Raw genomic sequence first — 26,576 nt, 5'->3', positions numbered from 1 at the left:
TTAACTGAGAAGTGGCATAACTCACACCTGCAAAATCTCCTAAAACTGCATTTTCTTAATTTAAAAAATGAATTATTGTTTCAAGTAATAAAGGCTAATCATTTAAAAGGGGAAACCCTTATTTATTTCTTTCTAGTTCTGTAAAAGGAAATTTCAGTTTCAGGTAAGCACCCATTTTATATATTGCAATTTGAAAAATAAATTGCTTCGGTTTAAGCAAATACATAGTTTTCTATTTAGTGACTGAACAAGATGAGAGAAAATTGGAGAAAGATTAAAATCTTTCCATTTGTATCAAGAGTATGCTTTCTCCACTTGGCCAAAATTGGAAACTTCCTAAATTAATTTCCTGCTGAATCAAATAATCCCATATGGTATAAAAGATCACCTATGGATACTTCAATAAAAAAAAAAAAAGTTATATATGTGTCAATTTTGACTGGGATAGAGTTAAATTGGGGCTGTGTTTTGGATTTGTGCTGAACAAAGGTTACTGGAGATGTTTTTGTAATTGCTGAGTGACAGTCTCACAGAGCCAAGGCCTTTGCTGCTTTTTCTCCTGCCACCCTGGGGAGAAAGCTGGGGCTGCGAGGGAGCCTGGAAGGAGACACAGATGGGTCAGATGACCCCAGCTGAACAAAGGAATATTCTAGACCTTATGACATCACACTCAGCAGATAAAGTGGATGGAAGAAGGAGGAAGGGGAGGACATTTGGAATGATAGTGTTTGTCTTCCCAAATAACTGTAACATATGATGGGTGCCTGCTCTCCTGGAGATGGCTGAACATCTGCCTGCCCATGGGAAACACCTAATTAATTCTTTGTTTTGCTCTGTTTGTGTATGTGGCTTTTGCTTTCACAACCAAAATGTCTTCATCTCAACACATGACTTATCTGGCTTTTATCCTTCCTTTTTTCTCCCTGATCTTACAGGTACAGGAGTGAGCGAGCAGCCGAGTGGGGCTTGATGAAACAATGACAACATACTGAAATCATTTTTTTATAGGGAATTGACTCTGTCCATACCTTTTGTGTTGATCATGTAGAAGGTTTCTGCAGCAGCTATTTTCAAATAGTCATTACTTATTACAGAATGACACTTGTATTCTTGAATTCACCATTGATATTCTGAATGTCTGTGAAGTTATCACCTCTTGCTACTTCACTACTTCTGCTCATTTTCAACATGAGTATACACATTTCTCTGTGAGGAAGCTCAGTAAATGAACATCTTTACATAAGATGATGTAGTCTGATTCCTAATCCCCTGAGTGATACACAAAGTTCACAGTTCTGCTTAAATAAACCTCTTTAAACAGTTTTTTGTCTTGTAGAGTAAATTCTACTTAAAGACATTTAATAATATTCCATCTCACAACCACTATAAAACAATAGATGCAAATATGTGATAACTTTTCAGGCGTATAGTGTTCAAAATTCTGTGTTTCCCCCTAAACTGTAGTTCATATTGTATTCAAGATGACTAAAAAAGTAATTTTTATCTATAGGCACTGCTTCCTTGATGTTTTTTCAAAACTGAAGTTCTGACAGCACTTCCAGTCCAACTGCCATATATTTTATAAATATTCCAGATGATTGTCTTGCATGCCTAGGCATGACAGAAATGTGCAACTTCCTACACTTTGAAAGAGTACATGTATTCAGGATTCAAATTGCACGGACAAACTGCCTACAGTTCTTAAACCAATATTTTGGAATGTTTTGCAAATTCTGTAAAATGTCTCATTTGCTACAGTATAGGTAGTTGTTTATAGGCAATATAACAAAATTTGTTTAACATCTGCCAGTCAGACTTGCCACATGTAGGATGTTTTGATTGATTTGCATTGATTATTCTATTTCAGGGAAGTGTCAAGAAAAATACACCAGGAAAAATGGAAAACAATTATTTAGAATATAAACTCACAGCACACTGAATTGGATGTAGTTTTTTTTGAATACTGGTACAGTTCAAGGTCATGTTGCATTTGTAATCCTTACAAATTAAAAACAAGGAAAGTCAGAAAATCAAAATTTTCTCAGACATATGCTGACCCTAACTTTTGTTTTTGTACTTTTCAGTACACTTTAACCAATGCTATGTGGTAGTGATTAGTGAGACTAACCAAAGTCCTTGCTCAGAATTTTTTATGCAGTTTTGCTTTTCCTATAAGCAACAGTAAGCATGTTTCATTTTACCAGAAAAGGGGAGATGCTCAGTTCTTTCCTAAGTAAAATATATTAAATTATAAATATGTCAAATATTTATATTTGACAACATCACTAGCTCTTATTTTCTCAGCCCTGCCAAGAAGACTTGGGGGTGCTGGTGGGTGAGAGACATGACCCTAAAATGTGTGCTTGCCTTTCATAGAGCCAATAATATCCTGGGATGCACCAAAAGAAGCATGACCAGCAAGCTGAGGGAGGTGGTTTTGTCCCTATACTCGAGGATCTGGTGAGACTCCCCTGGAATCCCCAGCACAGGAAGGACATTGACCTTTTGGACTGAATCCAGAGGAGGGCTGCTAAGTTCATAGGAGAGGTATGGTGCACCTCTCCTATCAGGAGAATTGGGATTATTCCTCCTGGGAAAGGGAAAGCTTTGGTGTGACCTAATTGTGTCCCACAAGAAAGATACAGAGGGACTGTTACAAGAGCATGAAGTGACAGGATAGGTGGGAATGGTTTCAAACTGAGAGTAGGTTTAGACTAGATATTAGAAAAAAATTCTTTACTGGGGTGGTGAGGGACTGGAACATGTTGCCTGGAGAAGCCATGAATGCCCCTTCCTTGGTAGTGCTCAAGGCCAGGTTGGATCTGGCTCTGAGGAACCTGGTCTAGTGGAAGGTGTCTCTGCCTGTGGGGGTTGGAATTAAATGACCTTTAAGGTGCCTCACAACCCAGGCCATTGTATGAATCTGTTATAGGATTTTTCTGACCTTGTCTTTTATTTACTTCTTCTTATAAATAGAAAAATTCTAAGTGATTCATTAGAATTTCTAAAGTAGTACCTCTCTACATATTATTTCTTTAAGATATCGGTTCCATTTTTCTTAGGCAGGGTATATCGAAGTCATACATTCTGAGTACTGCCTTTGGAGAAAAAATTAAATTGTGGAAGGGGTAAAATGTCACCAATTTAGAACTTCTGTGGTGACTGGTCTTTTTATGTTTCTAAATGAAATTTATCTTCATTGAGATGACATAGAAAGTGTTTCCATAGGAGAATTTTAATATAGTCTTCTTTTAGGTACCATCTTTTGGCAGATACCAAGATGCAAGCAATTTTTCCTCAATGATTCAGCTATATAGCTAACTGATTACCAGACTGAGATGCTTCTTTGTTGGAGTGATTTGCTTCCTCCTCTTATGATCTTTGAGAATTATTTCAGATTCAAGTTATTGAAATGAAAGGAAGACTTTCTCTGCAATAAGAGAAGATATTGCATTTTAAGGAAGACAGTCTGAAGATGAAAACTGGGTACCTTAAATTGAAAGACAAAAGTCCTCCTGATTTAAACAGCAGGAGGATTTAATCATGAATGTCAGAAAAATTTGTTCCATAGGTTATTGGATATATTGCATGCAGTTATGAAGAAGAAATAGTAGTTCAAAGTCTGTGTTATTTTAGCAGGTATGCACAATGGATTTTTATCTTCCCCATAAAGTTTCTCTTTCAGAAGACTATTTTAGAAGTTAATCTCTGGAATATTTTCTTGTGTTGTCCATGCACATATCTCTATGAAGGTCATAAAGGGGGGCAAAGTATTCTTAATAAAAAACATTGTTTATGAAGATAAATTATTAAATAACTTCTTTTTTTTTAGATTTTTAAAGAGCCTAAGAGATAAAACTTACTGAAAACTTACTGATACTTATTAAAAGTAGAAGTCTAGTTGGATTTTATTCTCTCTTATCAGCCACAGGCATGACTAACTGGCTTCAGAAGGCACTAGAAAGGTTTCAGTAAAACTAACTTGCATTTCAATTGAGCATTGACTAAAATCACAGGAAAAAACCACATGTATATACTGGGAGAGGAGCAGCTGGAGAGCAGCCCTGCAGAAAGGGATCTGGGGATGCTGGTCAGCAGCAGGCTAAGCTGGAGTCAGCAGGGTGCCTGGGCAGCCAAGAGGACAAACCCCATCCTGGAGGGCATCACCAGCTACCCAAACCAGACAGTTATCCCTCTCATCCAGCCTCATCTTGAGTACAGTTCTGGGCCCCATGATTTAAAAAGAATGTGAAAATCCTTGAATCCAGCCAGAGGATGGCACCAAAGCTGGTGTTAGGGCTCAAATGCATAAGAGAAAAGGTTTTTCACCAAGGCCCCCTTTTTCTTTCTCCACAAAATAACCAAATAATTTAAATTCTGACATTCTGAAAAACAGCAGAAACTTCCATGCACCAAGATAAGTGATTGAAATATTATTTCTTTAAAAACAGATTAACAGCATTTGAAAATGAAGATAAAGACCATTTCAGAAAGAAACAATCTTGAGTCTAGCATTGCAGAGACCATGTGGATGTACATAAGCAGATACAAAATGCCATGAGCTCCTGGTTGTGGTTGTATAGAAAAAAGCAATTATTCTCCTGTCACTCTATTGCTATGAAAAAAACTGATTTTTTTTATCACTCTGTAATGCACATTAGCAGAAAAGAGAAATCTTTTGCTTCTTTGAGAAGTCATCAATTGAAGCAATGTAATTTCTCCCGAGAGCAAGGGAAAAGTAAAGATGAAATTAGGACCTTATGAGTCATAGCTTTTTCTCTCTTCTATTTTGGGAGTACAACATCTGTAAGCTACCCTTTATTCAAGGATATTCAGAATTGAATTCCTTGTATTTTTATCAAGGACTAATCCAAGTCCTTGATTTAAAACAATTAACAATCTAGGGCAGAATGTGTGTTTGAATCCTCCTACTTCCCACAGTAACATAAAAATAACACGCAGAAATGTGGCATTTTTTTGGTTGCCGGTTTGGTTTGTTTCCCCTCTGTCCAAGAAACAGGAATTCTCTCAATATTTTCTGGTAAAAGGAAAACTAGTCAGAAGTTAAGGAGCTTTACAGTCAAATCTGTTAGAAGTTTACAGTATCTAAGTCATCTGTATCAAAAACATAAAGTCTCAATGACAGTATTTCTCCTTGAAAGATTCTCAACAGAAGAAAATGTTCACTGGCTATGTCTTGCTGGGGACTAATGCAATCCCACTGAAAGTATAAAGGCATGAAATTTTTCTCATGACTAATTAGTCTCAATGTGATACTTGGCTGTGGGCTAGACAATCTCTGTAAATCAATGTATTATTTGTTACCTTCTTATTAGACTGAAATACCTTCTGATAGAAAGATAACTAGTCATTAGAGATGAGATTATAACAGAGACATAATGCAGTTAGATACCCACTTGCTTATAAAATGTGGAAATATTTTCAAGGAGCACAAATATTTACAATTGGACAACTTGTTTTACATGGAACAAAAGTGAAATATAAAAAACCATACTTAAATTGTTTCAAAAGGAGTCACACACCTGAGTAAGTGTTAAACATTGATTTACATTTCTAGCAGAAATGAAAACTCAAACTTATTCATTGTATTTACAGAAATTGGTTTTGTTTCTTTACATGGCTAAAATCTGACTTTATGCAAAGTTTGATTGTATGAGTGACAAAACTTAGGTACCTTCTGGTTTTATTCTTGTCTCTAAAATTCTTCAGAAGTATTTATTTATTTATTTTACCGTTTCCCAGATCCCAAAGTGGGGGTACTTAGTTTTAGGAAACATAACATAATACAATCCACAGATGATGTGAAAACAGGGAGAAAAATGGAAAATTCTTAAATCATTTTGTCCTTCTCACTTTTTCAACAGTAATTTTATTGCATCTGGTACTGTTATTCTTTCTCTTAATCAATGTGAGCTTCAAATGAACAAGTGCTATCACAGGAGACTTGACACCAATGAAAGTCAAAAAGACACATTATTTTGATTTCCTAAATGGAAACCATAATTTTCAATTAGAAAGTAGAAGTGAAAAGATGAAAATTGATAGACTTTCTCAGCTGCTAACCTTTCCCTGCAGATATCTATTGAAGAATGCACTTAACATCTATCACCAGAAAGCTTTATTCATTCAATATTTTCATATATTTTACAGAGGCTTTTGGAGATATTAAAGCAAAAAAAAAAATTCCATCTGTTCTAAAATGGAAACTCCAAAATCACACTGGAAGCATGTTTTATCTCTCCATACTGTATATTCATATACTGTGTGAATAGGTATTGTAAAGCAGTAAAGGTATTTTAATCCTTCAGTGTCTTCTAGGCTCTAATTGCAAGGAATTATGTGGAAGGTATAAAATAATTCAGGGAAAAATGCAGTTATTTTGCTATCCTTCCAAGAGCTGGTGAAATCCTGCATCTTTTAACTCTTTTAACCACTGCAAGATGCTCCCTTGTCTCCCTGTAAACAATGTAAAGACATTTACCTCACACACACACTGTTGCCATTCTGATTATGTTACCAAGCTCATTTCCAAGGAGTGGTTAGATTAAATTACACTTTTTTTCTTTTTCTTTTTTTTTTTTTTCCCTTCTAATTTCTGTATAAAATATCATCTCCTACAAAATGATAGATTTAACATGCATTTCTTTTAGTCAGCCAGAATCTTCATAATAGTATTAAAAGCATGTCTCTCGCAGTATCTTTCTGGATAACATGTCCAGAACACTGCTGGGTAAACACATCATGCACTGGGTTAGTAACTGGCTGACAGATCAGGCCCAAAGGGTCCTTTTACACTGTCTTGTAGCTTTTTGATCTGTTTTACTATATAGGCTATGATAAAAATTATTTTATAAGACCATGCTCTACTGTCATGGTCAACTGAGTCAATCCATCAAGCCTGGAGAAACTGGATTCTGTTACTTTTAGGTAAAAGGAACTCTCTGTCAAAAGTTTCTTGCTAAATTCCATTTTTGGCAATTAAATTTCAACAAAAAATATACCTAATTTTAGAAGCTCTATGAGTCTACACATAGCTTCTGATGACACTGTTACTTAGCATTTGTTGCTTCTGATATTTGAAATGGAAGAGTCTAAATCAAATGGTATATGGATAGAGCTTATGAGCTGCATTTGCACAAACACATTTTCTGTGACTGTAATAATATAATTAAAATATAAGAAAAATGTAAGTTTTACCAAAAGAAAAAATAAAAGAATTTATTATAATCTTTGTAATGTTTACAAAAATATGTTAATAGCAGTAAGATTAACAGGTGTCATTCTAGGAAATTAGGAATTACACTGAACTAGAAAATCAGCTATGAAAACTGACATTAGCTAACAAACTGTTAGGCAGCTGAGAAGAAACAAGAGAGACAAAACTGGCCAGGAAATCTGCATGAAGCTTAGAGATGTGAGTGAGGCAATGTAGAGAAGTTTGTATTGGCTTCAACAATAAAAACAGTCACAGTAACCTTAATGAGTCTAAATAAACCTCCTTTCTGTGTAAGCATGAAATCGATTTACTTAGCACACTCCAGCTCCTGGGTCATTCCCAGGTTTTATTACCTCTGGCCTTTCCTACCAGGAGACAACCTTAGGTTTCCTGTACTAGTGGAATCACACACACTGATGGTAGAGAGGGCTGTCCAGAGGCACAAGGGGACCAGATATCTGTATATCAAAATTTAAAATACAGACTTATTATGTGCAGCAATTACACTATTCAAGGCAAAGTTCAATATCTTGTAGAGTAGTGTAAACAAGAATCTGGCCCATGGGGTCAGAAATAAAGCACATACTGCTTGCTTTATTTGATTACTGCTGAACAGGATAGAATAGAATAGAATAGAATAGAATAGAATAGAATAGAATAGAATAGAATAGAATAGAATAGAATAGAATAGAATAGAATAGAATGGAATAGAATAGAATAGAATAGAAAGAATGCAGCTCAGCTGAATGGACCTATAACAGTCAGTCAAATCCTAAGCAGTTCATTTACAACATGCACTTTGTCAGTGCTCTAACTTGCACAACAGGAACCCAGGGAAATAGAACAAGCTCAGGTTCTCACTAACTTGAAGATGTATGGAGCTTCCTTGCAAACTTGATTTATATTTAATTGTCTAATGTGATTACTTATAGAGATTATAATTGCATGTGGATATAATTTCAGCTAAAAGTCCAGCCTTCTCAGATAGAGTATTTAAAATGGATGCTTATTGCCAAAAAGGCAGATAGATGAGATGAGCTATTCTCATCTGCATGATTTAGAATTCTAAGAGGGAGAAAATTGCAAGGGGTCTCAGAAATGCTAATTCAATTTTACAATTCTGAACTCTTAGTGTGTGTCATTTTACTGCAGTAGATGTTTCAGTTAGCTCTGCCTTCCAAAATATCTCATTCATGTTTCTAGAACTCATCTCAGTTTTTGCCATTCTTGTTTTTCTGTAGTAAGATTCTGGCTTCCAAATGACTGATACATATTTCTGGAAATCATCTCTGGTTTTGTTACACAAGAACAGTCCTCTTTGAATATGGCAACTTTTTAGATGATTGTTTAAGATTTTTTTCTTGAAAATTTGTAACACTGTGATTGAATTTAACCATACAAAGTAGTACTATAGGACTTTGATTTTATTGCTTTGAGGTTTTGTTTTGGTTTTGGACTTTTTTTCTTTAGGGAGGGTGAGTTGTCAGGTTTACTTTCTGCTGTTATAAAATCTAAACAGAGATTCCACAGATTGAAATCTCATCATGAGATAGATGATTTAGGTCATGTCTTTGTAAAACAACTCTAAACAACAATCCCTCTTTTGTATTTTTCCTGCCAACATAATCTTGAAAAAGGCACTAAAAGAGTGCTTATAGCTGTGTTGGAAAGATATTGCTACTTCTAAAAGCATATCCACAAAGACTAAGAATCTAGATAATAAAGAGGAATTGAACAGTATCTAGATTGAGTGAGCCAGGTTATTCAAACCATTCCATTTTTTGTAACACTATAACTAACATACTTTTAATTAGGATATCTATTTTCCTTCCCACTCTCATAAATTTCTTTTTTCTTTTTAGATAACTCTCAAAATAGTTTTGGAATTTTGAAAATTCAACTCAGTTTTTGAAGAACTTACATGTAAAATAAAAAGTTACCCAATGCTAAAAGCATGTAGTGAGGGCTGGGGACCACCATGGGATTTAATACTTCTGTGTTTTACAGTATTTTTCAGTATACAGGAGCACTGCCTCACACTGGGACAACTTAGCAGCTTCCTGTAGCTCCAGTAGCATCTTCAGTCATCACTGTGGCGAGGTATGAGTAAAAACAGAAACTGCCTAGAAGGGCAGAGGCAGCATCCTCACAAGCCTTGAAGAACATAAGTAATTAAACTCAGTACCACAGCACCCCTCAAACGGTGCCCACAACAAGAAGTAGAAGGAAAATATAAGTATTTTTATTTTATTGTCCCAAAAGTATCCTAACCATGGAATGCATTTTGATAAATGCATATTCATACTTAAAGGGAAAATATGGCCTTCTAAATAACAACCCATATTATTGCTGCATGCATTCTTGGGGATCTATAAATTAGAGAAAATTCTAGAACTCAAAGGAGAGAGAGAGAGAATTAAGAAGTTGGAAAGTCAGACAGCCCATCTGTCTGCTATTTTGGCATGTTTACTTAGAGAGAAAGAGAGAGACGAGGAAATTATTCCCAGAGCATCTCTGCAGTCCTCTAAGACAGGGGGTATTTTTGGAGTTACAGATACATATTGTTCAGTGCACAATCTAAAGACTCATATTTTACCCATATGCAAGGAGAAAAGATAGACAAAAATATTTGTCTCTATGATTCAGTTAAAATGTTTTATAACTCTGAATGTCATAATGTTACATCTACATAAAAAAGGGTCTTTTCTGACTCAGACATCTATCTTTTCATCTACTTTAGACCAGAATTTTCTTAGTGGAGCCAGGGACATATGTCCTAGGAAGAAGATAAAGATGCTGTTCAGTTATGTAGGGATGGGATTAGAAAAGCTAAGGCACAGCTGGAGCTGAATTAGGCAAAGAATATGATGACTGGCTAGAAGGGCTTTTACAGATATGTTGCTCAGAAAAGGAAGATGTATTTCCCACAATAAATAAGACAAGAGAACTATTGAAAAATGCCATGGAGAAGTTTGAGGTACCAAAACATTTTTTTTGGTCCTCAGTTTTCACTGGCAATCTCTTTTCCTACATCTGTCAACTCCCCAAATTTTCAGGCAGAGATTGGGGAAATTAAATCTCCACCATTGTAGTAGATCAGTTTTCAGATCACCTGAGGAACCTGAGCATACAGAAGTCCATGGGATCCAATAAAAAGTCTTGAGGGAAATAAAAGATGCAGACACTAGGCCAATTTCCACCATATTTGAAAAACCAGGGAATCTGAGGAAGGCCCCAGTGACTGAAGGGATATCACATCTGTTTTAAGAAGGATACTTAGGAGGATCCAGGGAAGTACTGACCACTCAGCTTCCCCTCCATGCCCAATAAGATCACAGAACAGATCCTTATGGAAGTTATACTGAAGCATATGCAAGACAGAAATGTGACTACAGACAGCATCATGGCTTCACCAAGGGAAAGTCGTGTCTGGCTTAGCCACAATAATAAGAGGCCATAGACAATAATGTGACTCCATCAGTAGCAAGAAAAGAGCAATCCAATGACTGGATGTTATCTGCCTGGATGCTTTTAAGAAATTTTTTTAAATCCCCTATAACATTCTTGACAATAAATTAAAGAAGTATGAATTTTTTGGATAGACTGCTGGATGGATAATGAACTGGCTGAATGGCCATGTACTCAAAAGCTGCAGTCAACAACTAAATATCCAAGCGCAAGGTAACAACCAGTGGTGTCTCTTAGGGTTCACACTGGGACCAATACCATTTTATACCTTCATTAAGGACATAGACAGTGGGATTAAGTGCACCATCAGGAAGTGTGTGGACTTCACAAAGATGAGTATTGTCCTTGGTGTACTACAGAGAAGGGATGCCATGCAGAAGGACTTTGAAAGGCTTGAAAATTGGACCAGTGGGAACCTCAAGGTCAACAAAGCCAAGTGCAAGGTCCCGTACCACCATTGGAAGAAACTCCAGTATTTTACAGACAGATTAATGAGATAGCTTCATAATGGTGGATGAAAATACTGGACAAGAGACACCAATATGCACTTGTGGCACAGAAAACTAACCACATCCTGGGCTGCATCAAAAGCAGTGTGGCCAGCAGATTGATGGAGGTAATCCTGTCCCTCTACTCTGGACCCCACCTAGAGTGCTGCATTCAGTTCTGGGGACCCCAGAACAAGAAAGCCATGGACCTGTTAAGGAAGGTCCAGAGGAGGGCCACAGAAATGGTCAGAAAAGCTTAACTGGGACTTCAACCTGGAGAAGAAAATGCTTCTAGGAGACCTTATTGGAGCCTTGCAATATGTGAAGGGTGCTCACAAGAAAGATGGAGAAATGTTTAACCAGGCCTACAGTGGCAGGACAGGGGGCAAAAAAAAAAATTATTATGAGGTTGGGGAGACACTGGAACAGGTTGCGTAGAGAAGTTATAGATGCTTCATTGTTGGAAGTGTTCAAGGTCAAGTTGGATCGAGCTTTGAGCAACCTGATGTAACCAATGTCCCTTCCCATGGCATCAGGGTTGGACTGCAAGGTCTTGGAAGGTCCTTTTGAACATATGCACTTACAAATCAAACACCATTGAAACCCACCAGATTTACAGAAATATGACCTCCAGTAACCCAGACTAGAAGAAAGGGATACAAATATTGTTAGTATTCAAACCATATGAGATAAAGTGACACTTATTTTTAACTCTTATGAATAGTCATGTTTGTTTTACACATGGCTGTTTTTCTGAAGAAATTTTTGTTTTCTTTTTAAACTCATGAAGCAAGTAAAAAAGACGTGTAATTCATCTAATATCTTCCAATGTCCAGGGAGAGCCTAATGAGCTCTCAATGATCACATTTACATTTTACCCAGGAGGAAAAAAATGCAAATATGTTCATAAAACAGATTTCCTCTGATTTTTAAGTGTATACACATTTTCTGAATATCTTCTGTTTTTCTAATTCAAACATAGACTTTTGTAATAAAGAATAAATTCCATAGTGTCTTGAAAGTTACATTTGCCACTGTTGAGAAGCAATATTTACTGTCAATACACATATGTATTTTTCCTAATCCATTTAAAATCCTGACGACTGTTACTTTTCTCTTTCTCCAAGAAATGTCCCTCTATTGTGCCTTTTTGCCTGAATTGCACAATTTAAAAAAATTGCATTCTGACTCTTTCTTCTATTTTGTTTGTTTTCAATTTAAATACATAAAATACGAGTTCACCAATGCAAATATTGCACTTTTCCCTTTAGGTTTATAAAATACAGAGAGGCAATGAAACATTTTAAACCACTTATAGTGGTTTACACTCATCTGTATCCTTCAACAATGTTAGTTGTAAGAAACCAAGAGAAAACTTTTTAAAGAGATACATTATATAATCTTTTTTTACGGATAAAAATCTACCAGGATTCTGGGTATATATGTTGTTTGACAACAATCAAAACTGCAATTTGTTTTCTTGTGTCTTCAGTTCTTCCTTTTTTGTCCTTTTGTTTGGTTGGTTGGTTCTTTGTTTGTTTTTATTGTTGTTTTGTGGGGGGTTTTTGGTTTATTTGGTTGGTTTGTTTTTTCAGGTTTTTTTTTGTTTGTTTGTTTGGGTGTTTCTGAGTGCCAATAGTGCATGCATAAATATACCAAGATATCTTTTTATATTTCTGGCTTCAAATTGAAATCTCTTTCCATCATAGAAAAAAATTTATTTTTTTCTATTTTCTACTTAATGAATGATCAAAATCAGGGACAAAAAAATCTCAGTACTCTGATGAACTATTAAGTTGTTGAAAAACATGAACAGATAACTCAGCAACAGAAGACTTCTGTGCTCCAAAACAGTACCTACTATGGAAATAGATCAGCTTTGCTATTAGGAAAAACAAGATAAAAAGTCCTTGTAAAAAGACACACAAACAAAATTACTGTACTTTAGGCTGTGTATCTAAATTGCCAGAAATATGAGCATTTGAGCATTTTGTATTCAGTTCTATATAAACTATAAGCTTTTTCACTAGGATAACAAATATTTCTAATGTCTGCCATTTTCTTCCATTTTTTAGATTTTATTTTTTCTGTGGAAAAGTAGAACCTCAAAAAATAAATAAACCTTATTTTGAACAAAAGTTTGGTACATGCTATGCACCATGATTATGGAGTTTCTTATCTTTTTGAAGATAATGTCACTGTACTCCTTAAAACCCCTTGATTGCCTATTACCCACAACACAATTCCATTAGTGTATATGGCCTTTATTTTTTGTATGTATCTCTAAAAACCAATTTGCACACAAAATTAGTAAATACAGATAAATAGTAACACTTTCCTTCTTCTTGCCATAGCCAACTGTTTTAAAACTGTGAGGACTCATTCTTGATTGACTTTCTTCTTCTTTTTAAACATGGAATAGAAATTATTTAAGAAAAAGATACCAGTTATCAAACCATTATACATTTCCAGTCCATTTCTTTTTAAGGTGAAGGCAGTTGTCAAAAATAATGTAGTTTAGCCCAGTTTCCATTAAAAAATGGACAGAATTCAAAATCCATCATTGAGATTGTTCTGTTTTAAAATCAAAACTGAGCCAAATATCTATGATTGATCAGTGGAAAAATTCAGCAATAAAATATTTCTGTGAAAATATTTCTATGAAGAAAAGAGTCACTTACCTAAAACCCCCAGCCTGTAATTGATAGTGACAACAATGACATTTCCATAACTAGCGAGAATGCTGCCATCAATCATGTTTCCAGTACCCTCCATGTAAGATCCACCATGGATGTAGACCATAACGGGTTTCTTGCTGTTCTGATCATGAATGTCTGAAAAAATTCAAGTAAGGAAAACACAATAAAGCAATAAAAACATAAGGAAAATGGCATTAGCAATTTTTAATAGTGCTTACAATAGTCTTAATTACTTATGTTTCCAATGTCACCACCCCTATACTTGCTAGCTTACACAGTTCAGGACCATCCTACTAGCCTAATATTTACAATTTAAAATTTCAAATACTATTTCCTCTAAAATGGTCTCACTTCAAATGCATTCAGTATTACAGGAAATATAATTTTAATAGAAATGTCTTAAAGCCTAAAAAACCAAATTATGAAATAATCTTGGTTTCTTTAGAATTCTCGGCTTCAAAAATATACCAATTTAGAAATGTCTGTGCATCTAATAAAAAAATTATAGTAATGATCCATACTTTCCCATTTCTTGTGGGACATAATTATTGAAATTATATTCCCAATAGTTCAGTAAGAGACAATAGCAAAAAGTCTAACTGTTCTGGTAGAAGAAAACATAGTAGACTGTTCTTTCTTTTAAACAGCCTTAGAGTTAACAGAGAGGATTTATGTGAATTTATGGCACACATTTTTTGCATTTAAATCAAATTATATTTTTTGTGTTGCACTTTTCCTGGTGTAGTAGCAGCCAAGCCTCAAAGAACAACCTTGAGTTAATGGATGATCTTTTGTATAGGTAGAAAATTCTTGGCTACTTTAAAAAAAATAAACAGCTGGCTCTTTAAAAGAAAGTTCAATGAAATTGACAAAACTTTAAAAAATTCTAAAAGAAAGTAAAATGAAATTGATATTACATATGTAATAGTGAGTTATAAAGATGTGCTAATCAGTGATTGGGGTATATTTGGGAGAAGGTTAATCTAAAACGTTCAGCTCTTGATGCCAGTGATGATTCAAAATACCTAAATCTGAAATTGATGTTCTCTACAAAACAGTGTGAAGAGAGGTTAAGCTCCTCTATGAGGTAGAAGGCAATTCAGCAAGCTACCATTAGATGTACAAATCTTCTATAAATAATTCAGTCTTTCTGCATGGAATCAGAGCACTTCTTTCAAGTGTACAGCACAACATACAAGGAAAAGCAGAGCTTCTGATTATTCAACCAGATTTTGAAGAAAATCTTTTGGATAGGCATATATTGTAGAGCGGAGAAGGAAGGTGGACAAAGGAAAAGCTGAGCTAAATACCTACAGGTGAGGGATCTACATTTGAAAAGCTTCCAAACATCCTCCCTCCCCTCAGGCTGATTAGGAAATACTGAGATAAAAAAATGTGATCACCAATGAGGTACCAGATAGTCAGTGTTTTATATATGTGGAATTAATTAGAGTATATTTAAAGGTAAATTTTGAATACCATATTCTTGTGTCCCACTTTTGCTTTACTCTTGTGTACACCTTAAATATCACAAATTTCCAGCTGAGTTCAGGAATGCCCAGGCTACAATGTACACCTGTCTACTTGTCAGAGTTTAAGGCCTGTCATTGATTCTGCCTGCTTTCCAGGAAAAGACATATCCATACATGTTGTATTTTACATGTTGTACTTGAGCAGCAGAACAAAAGATTTTGTGATAAGATCATTTTAATTGTTGTGACTGTAAGAGTAGTACAGCAAGTAAACAGATCATTTAAAGCAATGAGGTGCATTCTAGTAGATCTATTTATTTTTTTTAATTGTCAGCATTTTCAGCAAAGTATATAAAATTGCTTCTTCTCTGAAGGCACAGCTAAGATCTCAAAGAACCTGAAAGCAGAAATTATTTAACATAATTATTCGTGTTGCTGAACTACCTTTCCCTTCTCTCCCCAAAATCTCATGGCACAATTTGTTTGCATTTAATCTTTTCTTATTACCTTCTTATTACCTATTCTACCTCAGGGTTGAATCTTTCACTGTTGAAGTCAATAGAAGGTTTCCCCTTCCTCTTCAATGAGAACATTATTATTTTCAACATAAAGGAAATTAGCTGGATGCTTTATGCTTAGATGCTTAGATCTAAAATGAATACCTTTGTTAATCATGAAATCCTAACATTTTATCAATTTTTAAAAAGGTTGAATAATTATGTGTTCATAATCTAGTATTTATCTTTGAAGCAACTTTGGTTTTGCCTGTTATTTGTCCTTTACTTTAAAATTAACTTCAGAATTTGGTATAGAAATGATAATACCATCGTTTGAAAAAAGCCTGTGTTGCACAGAAATAGGAAGCTGATAATCAGAAAGCAACAGAGTAGTTCTAGAATACTCTGCACAGTATTTCTGTGTTGTAAGAAAAAGTGTAATTCTGCAGTGAAGGTAGTGGGGTAGAGGGCAATCAGAGTAAATCAAAGACCTGGGGTTTTTATTATGGTATTTTATATACAGACAGAGTAGCTACAATAGACCTGAACTCCCAGGAAAAGAGGTGATAGTATCCTCACTGCAGTGTGTATGATTTTAAGGGAAATAGAGAGGACATATGTTTCCAAGTAATTTGAAATTATGTCAGATGGGGAAAAAAAAAACAGGAAAAAAGACATGGAGTAACACTTAGGATTGGTCAAGCCTGAGAGGATTAGTAATGTTGCTTTGAAGCCAGACCAACAAATTATCCAGGATTTTTGTCTTCTCATTTAATGTGAAAATGTTTTTTCTTAATTTGGTAAATACGTGTGAACTGACAATGTAACTTTAATAAAAAAGAAGGGTGAGAATAGAAGAAGATTTCATGACTTCTTTCTATTTTGGTGCATCCTAAATAGATTTGTTGCGTCAAGGCAAGAAAAGAAATCGTTTCCATCTAAAACTTTTTTGGGGTATTTCACTGTGAACTTTTAGCATTTCCTTTCAGGAAACCCAGTCCAACTTTGAAAGAAGTCAATGAAAATGATTGTTACTGATTTCAGTGGGAATGTGGTCAGAGTCCGAATGAATGCGTCTCAGAGGCTAGCTGATTACAGGAAAAACACAATAAAGCAACATCAACAGCTTCCTTTATTTTTGTGTCCTGAAATAAACCACATCCTGTGAGAAAAAAATATAAATAAGTAAATAAAAATAGCAAAGACAAAGCACAATTCAACTGTATCAATGTACAGCATGTGCACTGGGGAAACAGTGGAAGTGAAAGGAAGGATATATGTGAATTTTTTCATGAATTTCAAACAAGTGAATATGCAAAATGTGTAGGAGGGAAAAGAGCACATGCATGTTTTTAAATTCCATTTTCTCAGCCTAAGAAAGAATATAGGGGAAAAATATGTGGTTTCAAATAACATTTATGTTACTCACTTCACACATATTTAGGAACAAATTTTACACCTATGTCACGGAGTATCTGCAGTCATCTATATGCTAATTTAGATTTTAAAAAGAAAAACAATCAAAGCAAATTCTAAAGAAGAAAATAAAGAAGCGCACTGATGTGAGCTTCTGCAAATAAGGGACTAAAAATCATGTTGAAATAACAGCAATAATAATAACAATAATAATTCTTATTATAACAAAAATTGAAAAGTTTATGTTCATGCATCAGGGTCAGGCTTTGAAAAAACAAAAAATACCTTCATCTTCACCACGATCATTACTGGTTATATCATCTGCGCTTTTCTTTGTGTTGGCTCCTGGGTTCATATTGAGGAGGAGAATAAAGGGAAAAAAGAGAATTCAAAACCAGCAGGTTCTCAAAAAGAAAAAACCACTAGTACAAAAAATGTAACAAAAATGTCAAAATCTGTTACATTTGAAATTGAAAAACAAAAAAGATGCAAACTGCACATAAACATAAAATGTCAAGAAGAACAAATTGAAAATATTTGAAAAAATGTATCATATTCTGTGACAATGCAGTACTTTAGTTAAAAGTGATTTCTTCAAAAAAAATCAAATTAATGTGCTATTAAAAAAGAATAATATAAACCAAAAAAGTATGTTAAAAATTACAAAATTATGTTTTACATAAGAAATGCAATTTTTTTATTCTGTTCTGTAACCTTGAGGAAATAATGCCTTGAGTTACTTTCTTCAATAACTTAACATTTTATTCATCTTCATTACAATTTATTAAGAAATAGCCACAACCTGAATTTTGGATGGAAATAATGCAAATAAAATGATTGTTTGAGTTTCACAAAACTTGATTTGACCAAGACAAAACATAAAGACCTCCTTAGAAGTTAATCTTCTTTTCCATATGAGCAAAAAGATATTTAAAACAAGACTGTAAACAAAAGTGAAACAGAGTTGAGTCAATGTCTATTCATGAAATTGGTCCAAAACCAGCCTTTGTTGAAAATATACCTCATCTCATGCTCTTTAGAAAAACCTAGAAATTCACTGAAAACATTCACTTACCATGATAAAGTACTTGCATTCCTTTATCAGAAGATTTAGGGAAGAATTTTTTTTTAATTTGTATTCAATATGCTTTCTTAAACTACTTTTGAGGTGTACACATGCACACACACAGAGGCACGCACACACGCATAAACATTTATGCTCATACATGTCACAGTCTGTACTTATGGGAGCAAGAGGAAATAAACATAGTTTTCACCATGCCCATCCTTGGGCAATACTTCTGTTTTCTGACTAAAAAAATAAAAATACACCAAGCTATCCTAGTATACTATAACACTATGCTTATTCCCATAGCAAGCAGCCCTCTGTAATGTAAACAGCTACTTGATAAGGAGTGAAACACAAATAGGAAACTCAGTTTATAATTTAGCTTAGAAATTAACATAGCTACTAAAGAAATAAAATGGCCTAAGCATGCTAATCATTATTTTCTTGAATTTTCTTTATTTTGAAGTGTCTTTTCAATACATGCTGAAAAAGAACAGTATACTTTAACTCTTTTATGTATGAAGTCGAAATTTGTAACAGATACATCATATTTAAATAAATATTATTTACTCCTTTTATTTTCCAATTTAAATTTTACTGTTAACTATATTTATATCCCTCAAAGTCCAAGGCTTCTATTAAATCTTAGTCTGTGATTGTAAGACAGAATGTCTTTATTATTACTAAAATATTTAAGATTAAGTATTTAAGATTTTTTAATATATACAGTTTTAGGATCAGTGTACTAGTTTATTTGTCTTCCAGATACCCATTTTCTACAGGCATTTTCTGGAAGCACTTCCACTATGTATGCAGTGATGATGATTAGTGAGAAAAAATGTGAAAAGCAGTGATTGATACTCTATCTCCTCATAAAGTCTCCATCTTCAATGCTGTTGTACAAAAGATATTGTTTATCCAGTACACCAGTGGATTCCTTTTATATATATCCAGTACATAATCAACTAGGTAAAATATCTCTGTCAATGAAATATGGATGTTCTCCAATCCCCATTTTCTTTCAAAATAGATACAGGCTCATCATCTCAGCCTCCATCTGTGTTTTGTCTTTTTATTGTTCCAATTACTTATAGCCCAATGAAGGTGCAATACTTTCTCAGGTGATACACAAATAAAGTAAATTTTGTATTTAAATAAACGAAGAACTCAACCTTGCCCTTAAACTATTTTTGATTCATGTAAAATATTTATGAGAAATAGTTGTTTATAGGCAATGAATACATATAGACACAAGTTTGAACGTATATAACAAATTTCAATACTAGTTTCCCCAGGGAAGTAGTCTTTTAATTGTTTGATAAAAATATGATCATCATATGGCAAGTATAAAATCAACCACCACATATTTTTTATCTGTATGAACTAAAAAATATCAAAATCAGTGTGATCCCATATATGCAGTACCTGTAGACAAAAACTGTGTCTACAGTTATTAGGACTGTAATCCCTATTTCAAGTATTTTTGAGTGAAAGAAGTAATTGTGTCCCAGAACACTTTAATTTGAGTACTATCTCGCCCCAAAATCTTCAATACACATATCAATAACATATTGCAAGGATTTTCTCTTTAATGTGCTTCCCAGTGTGGGAAGCACATTAAAGAGAATGGTTCAGTGTACTTCTGATAAAAACAACGCAAGTGTAATGAGAATTTGGAAAATGTGCTCACATCATGCTATTAGATCTATCACCTAACAAGCTATGTGACATAAGGTTATCTGTAGTAATTGAAACACCCCTTATTCCATTTTTATGTCCTCCAAAGTGTAAAATATCATGTTGTAATCCATTTCCAGAAGAAATTACTATAACATAGTATGTTTTTATTTACAATGTGAGTGGGAACACTGTTTCTCCTACATGCTGTGAAACAATCATTTTCCTATTGGCAATTGGAATACACTTTTGTAACTAAGTTCATGGGTTTGAGAGGATTTTATACTCATTTTGAGATCTGGTTAGATGGATTACATCAATGAGTTCTCAAACCAAGTTTCTGTGCTCCTATGACATTGGACTTTTTTCATACTATGCATACCAGCCATGAAATCATGCAATTGTTAAGGCTGAAAAACATCAAGTCCAACTGTGGCCCTAAGTACCATCTTTTAAATACCTCCAGGGATGATGACTCAACAACTTCCCTGGACAGACTGTTCTAATGCCTGACCATCCTTTCCACAAAGAAGTTTTTCCCAATATCCAATTTAAACCCCTGCTGGTGAAACTTGAGGCCATTTCCTCTCACCCTATGCCTTGTTACTTGGAAAAAGAGACTAACCCCCAGTTGGCTACAAACTCCTTTCAGGTAGTTGTAGAGAGTGATAAAATTTCCCCTGAGCTTCATATTCTTCAAATTAAACAACTCCAGCTCCCTCAGTTGCTCCTCAGACTTGTGGCTAGATGCTTTACCACCCCTGCTGTCCTCCAATAACAGAACATTCCAGTGCCTCAATGTTCTCCTTGCAGCGAGGGACCCAGAAATGAGTCTCCTTGAGCAAGGGACCCAGAAATGAGAGGACCCCTTTGAGTAAAGGTCCCCTTGTACTCACCAGTGCTGAGTACAGGGGGACCTTAACTGTCCTGGTCCTGCTGGCCACACTATTTCTGATACAAGCCATGTGGGTGATACTGTTAGCATGTATTAGTAAGTTGCTGGGAGCTTATATTTTTGAAAGATTCATGTGATTTTTCTAAGCAATGGTCCTAAGTATTTTAGGTGGTTTGGGAGCTACTGAAATAATTCCAACAATGACATCTGTTGTCCTCAGACTACCTCACACAGAGAGAAAAAATTTGAATTTTCCAACCATGTTGCGGTTTTTTATTAAAAATGTCAATTCATTACTCCTTAGACTTCTAAAAAAAGATGGTAATCCCTGTCATAAGATAAAAAAGTCACTATGCCTCTAAGGTTAGTTTAATTAATCTTGGAGACTGAATGGAATCACAACTCATAAACTCCCATTGTTCAGAAAAAAAATGCCTGCCTGCAACAGCTGATTGTCCCACAGATCAACACTTCCCTCTGCTTTGGGGCTTCTTTTGCAAGTGTTCAGGGTTGGGCCAATTTTTTCCCCATATCTCATATTCTCCTTATCCCAAATCGCAGGAGCAGCAATTTCAACCTTCAGTTCCCATACACCAAGTAAACATAATCACTATATTATAGGATTTGGCCCTTCTGCAGTCTAAGAACTGTTTACTCATTCATCCCACATTAAACACGGACGGTAAATTTCAACAGCAACCCAGGATCCAGAAGTAGTAGTAATGATCTAGTGCATTAAAGACTGAATTCCCTGAGCATCCTTATTGACTAACCTGGTGTTTGACAAGAGTTCCTGGTTTGTAAAGTTTGTGTTTCACTTTTCATAATACTGAAAAGTAGCAGAAAAATATTTCAAAATATAATTAAGATGGAAATTTTTTTCCCAAACGGTCAAGGCTAGGAACTACTTAATTACATATGTTAAATATGCTGTAGATAGCATAGTTCTACTGAAGAATACATTTGCATAAAGGTTCATTGTATTTTAGAAAAATATCTTATTGTAAATGACAATTACTAGAAAAAGAAGTGACTTTGTAATGCATATTTTAAATGCATATTCTCTTTTCATTTGTCCTACAATTCCATTCACTGCTGAGCGAAAAGAGCATGATGCAATGTATTACTGAACTTTTTCAAACCTCTTTTGCAAAGGATATTTTTCTGCCAGAAACTGCTTCTTTTTCATATTTGTGCATATATATATATATATATATATATATATATATATGTGTGTGTGCAGTTTTGAAAACAGCTCCATTCAATTTGGTCACAACAAAGAAGGTTTCCATGGGGGCTATTTTTTTGTCCCTGTAAGAAGCACTCTAAGCAATGCAGTTGTAAACATTAAGTCAGAAAACATCTCTAAAATGTTTTGATTTTGAAACAATGATCAAAGTGTTAATAAACTAATAAAAAGTAGTTGATTTCATTTATCTATGCATGAACAGTCACCATGTATTCCCAGACTTGTTCCAATGCCATGCACAAATCTATCAGAAATTAAGAAGTCACCCTGCTGTAAGCATGTCCTCTGGCTCACATTTCCTTTGCATAATGAACAAAAATCTCATTCAGAAGCAAATTTTCTGGTTTTGTAAGTTGTCCCAGTTGTACTGACAATTTATGCTGCATCTTCCTCTATTCAGACAATATGAATCACATATATGTAATAGAGGCAGGTCCCATGCATGCAGTTTACCACGCTTGCATATTAGGTATTCACTCTGAAGCCTCTAATGGCAGCAAAAAATCATCCACAACTGCTTAAGCTGATGCCATTTCTTTGCATTTTATTTGCAATTGCTCCATCTGTCACATACCTTTTGACCCCATTTAAATTTGGAAAAGGGCTCAGTTTTCAGAAATCACACAGCACATTATCAGTTGTATGACCTCTCAGTTTCACATAGCACATGCTTAACCTTCTGGAAATTTCCAGCTCAAACCAAATTAATACAGGTTTTAATAGACGTTATCTCAGTGATATGTCTTATTTATGCAGCCATTTTAATAGAACTCTAAAGCTCTTGTTTTCCTATCCCATGAAAACTATTATAGTTTTACAATCAGGTCAAGTCAACAAATTTCCTTTCAGCATTTATCCTAAGACTGGTTGGAAAACTTTGCTTTGAGTCTCACCTAGTGTGCAAGACTTTACACATTTCATGTCCACGAAAAGGGTTCCATCACTGGCACAGTTTGGCTGCCATAACACTGCACCTGGCTCATCCCTATGGCCAAGGCTCTCCAGCTGCCTTTATAGTTGTAACAAGAAGTTCTAATCTGGCAGCTGAAGAAAGCTCAAATGAGGCATTTGACACTTCAAACAGAGTGGAGGAAAATGATTGTCTAGAATTTCAGCTTGTTAAAGTGACGTAGAAATGACTGTGAATGCCCTATGTTAAGGAGAGACCATAAAGGCAGGCAATATATCTACATACCCGCTGTTTGGAAGTCTGTTCATTTAATCAAAGAAAGAAAAATATAGTCATATTTCCTAGATTTAAATAACTATTATTCTTAACTCTTTACTGAATAATTTCAACATGTGTGTGTAACTGTATGTGGGTGTACACATGTAAGCAAATATGCACACATAAATGCACATGAAAAATCTCTATACAGCTAATCAGCTTCCAGAAAGAAACCACTTTTATCTTCTGGCACTCCTTTCCCATAATCATATCTAAATTAAGTTATAATACATCAGTAATGTGCATAACTCCAGCAAACACCCATATTTGATAATTTCAGTGCAGTCCTTAGCCATAAATTAGATGCCATCTCTTTCCTTAATAATATGAAAACTTAGACCTACTGTTCTACGTAGTTTTCAATGTGAAATTCAATGAAAGCTCAGAAATTTCCTTCAATTTGCCTGAATGAAATGTGTTTAGTTTTGTTTTAATTCCTATATTATCACTGAATAGCGGAAGACACACTATTAAAGTAGCCATTATTCTAATGCCATTAAAAACAACAAAACAAAACCTTTTGGGTTGCAAGTGATAGCTCTGTAAAGCAGCAACATTTAACTAAGGAACATGCAATACAATTGAATTCATGCTCTTAATCACTCCAGCTGCAACACACAAAAAATTTATTGGGATTCCAGAGAAAACACATAGATGTTGTTGTATATCCAGGAAATGCTCCTTTTCAAGAAAAAGGAATTAAAGGACAATTTTTTTTGATATCCATAATTGGATGGACTGTAAGGAAGATCAGCTGAAATCCCTACAGTTTTGTGTGTTCCATGCATTAGGGAGGATTAAATCAAAAAGAAAATGCAGTTTCACAAGTTTTTTCAAATGGTTTCAGAGGACAGATTAAAAAATCTGTTGAAAAAGAAAAATTCTGAGGTTGAAAAAGAGGTTGCATAAAAAAATATAGGATTGTTATATTACCTCAACTCTGTACTCTATGTTGCCTATAGGTTTCAGCTACATAAAAAGGTTTTTTCACTATAGTTATAAATTTTTGTAAAGTAAGCAGTGTATTTTAAGAAGACTGTTAAAAATATGTCTATGATGAATATAAACACTGAAACTTATAGCATACACATGGTATAGTTCCTGAAAGAAACACACCTAAATGTTATTTCTTTTTCCAAAAATATTTGTTTGTCCTGCAAGTTACACCATGACTAGAACTTACCATCTTCTAAATATACTGCATTACTTTGACAAAACAATCCATAATGGCTCAAAAGAAAGAGGGAATTGTGAAGCCTACCCTTTCAGTGACCTCCAACAGATAAGAGGAGTGTTTCTTGCACTTCCAGTGTAACTGAAACTGCTTTATTTGATGGAAAACTGGACTAAGCCTGCAATGTTTACTGATTCGATAATGAAAGACTAATTAAAACCATAAAACTATCATATAGTTATATTAATTCCAAAAGAAGCACATATTTTTCAGTACAAGCATCCCCTGAAACACCGTCAGTATGAAAGCTTAGCAGTGACCTCAAATAGCTGACATTTCTCTGCTGAAGTGATGCACTTGTGAAAGTGTGACTGTAGTAAAGCTGTGTCCTAGATTCAGCTGGGATAGAATTAATTTTCTTCATAGTAACTGGTACAGTGTGGTATTTTGAATTTAGTATGAGAGTTATGTTGATAACACGCTGATGTTTTAGTTGTTACTGAGTAATGCTTGGCTTAAGTTAAGGACTGCTCAGTTTCCCATGCTCTGCTGGTGCACAAGAAGCCATAGGAGCATGGCCATAGGAGCATTTATAGATCCACTGGTTGGATCTATAAATCCCACTGCAAAATTTGTTCAGAGTATATTAATACTGCATTGTCAAGTCAGTGAGAGCAAGACAAGAGCTGAGTGCAATTAGCTGCAGAGTGGAAAAAGGTTGTTGGCATGATGAATACACTACAATTAAGTTGCCAATAATGTATAGGAATTCTAAATTAGAATATAATTCAACAATTTTTATTAGTCAAAATTCCCAAGCTTAGATGCACCTACATTCTACTTAATGTAGACAAGTAGAATTTGCAAAGAATTTGCAAAGAATTCATTAATATGTCTTAATACTACCTATAACTAAAGAGTGATTACTTTCAAATAAGCTTAAGAGAAGTAAGTACCTATGTGCCATTTACAAAGACTGTGAATGTGCCCCCTCTGCAGACAACTGAACACTGCAAGCACACGCTCTGTTTGGTGAAGTTGTTTGTGCAAATTCTCCCTTTGGGCATTTGTAGGCACCACTGGAAGCTGTGAACTGAATAATCAACTCTTAAGAAAACATCTAATTATTTGATGCAGCTATTTAATTCTTCATTTTGGAGACTAGTTCAATTTGTGGTTTCCTTTGGAGAATTCAGAGTTTAATTGTGTTTGCTATGCCAGTGGATCCTGCGAAACTGTAATTTTATTCCATTGTGATAGATAATAATTTGGCACCATATGTTGATGTTTACTGGATCTTTGACCCCTTAGTTTTTATTTGGAAATCTTGGCAGTGTTAGTTACAGGTAAATAGAAGGTTCATATGTGACATCCAATGGATATAAAAGATTTTTTGGGTTTTTGGGATTTTTTTGGTTGGTTGGTTTGGTTTGGTTTTAGCATATAGCCATGTTTTCAGGTTTTTTTCCTACTACATTTTAATGACATCTTCATCTACACACAATAATGCATTAAATCTTACTGGGATTTATAACACCAAATCAACTAAACAATTAGACTACCAAATAATTAAGTTGGTAATAAAGAGTGTAATTTTAAAAGATGGAATAAAATATACTATAGCTATTTCTGGGAAAATCACATATAAGTTGTATATGATGAAAAGCTTTACAATGTGAAATATGAATATTTAATTAATCTAATACTTCCCAAAATACTATGGGCAAAAGATTTTCCCTAGAATTGAATAACAGATGTGTAAAGAAAGATAGAACCTTGAATATTAAGTTCATATAAATATTTTATTCATTATTACTCAGTACTGAAAAAGTATATGACTTTTCAAAACAGAAATCAGTGTCTTTATCCCAAACAACTGGCAATACCTTTTTGCTATCAACTTGGTAAGATTTTTTTGTTTTCACAGAAAGATTTTAGGGAAGAGGGATGAGGAAGGGAAAAGCACAGACAAAACCTGCAGCATTCTGTATTATTTACAGTTTAACT

The 26,576-nt window shown here is 34.5% G+C and overlaps 1 protein-coding gene across 3 annotated transcripts in view; it reads right to left on the bottom strand.

Annotated features, from left to right (window-relative positions):
* Positions 1–26,576, bottom strand: part of NLGN4X (neuroligin 4 X-linked) — a 161,130-nt gene that overhangs the window by 49,427 nt on the left and 85,127 nt on the right. For 2 of the 3 annotated variants that reach the window (XM_077173303.1, XM_054654965.2), the window contains exons 4-5: positions 17,563–17,622; positions 13,875–14,027 (exon numbers count right to left, since the gene is read on the bottom strand). In XM_077173303.1, the coding sequence (XP_077029418.1) occupies positions 13,875–14,027; positions 17,563–17,622 (213 nt within the window). The remainder of the gene's footprint in view (positions 1–13,874; positions 14,028–17,562; positions 17,623–26,576) is intronic. The other variant, XM_054654964.2, reaches the window with a different exon arrangement.

This window comes from Agelaius phoeniceus, chromosome 2 (assembly GCF_051311805.1).
Source record: "Agelaius phoeniceus isolate bAgePho1 chromosome 2, bAgePho1.hap1, whole genome shotgun sequence".
NCBI classification, from domain to species: Eukaryota; Metazoa; Chordata; class Aves; order Passeriformes; family Icteridae; genus Agelaius; species Agelaius phoeniceus.
Note: the sequence above shows the minus strand (reverse complement) of the source record. Positions and strands in the feature narration are given on the sequence as shown.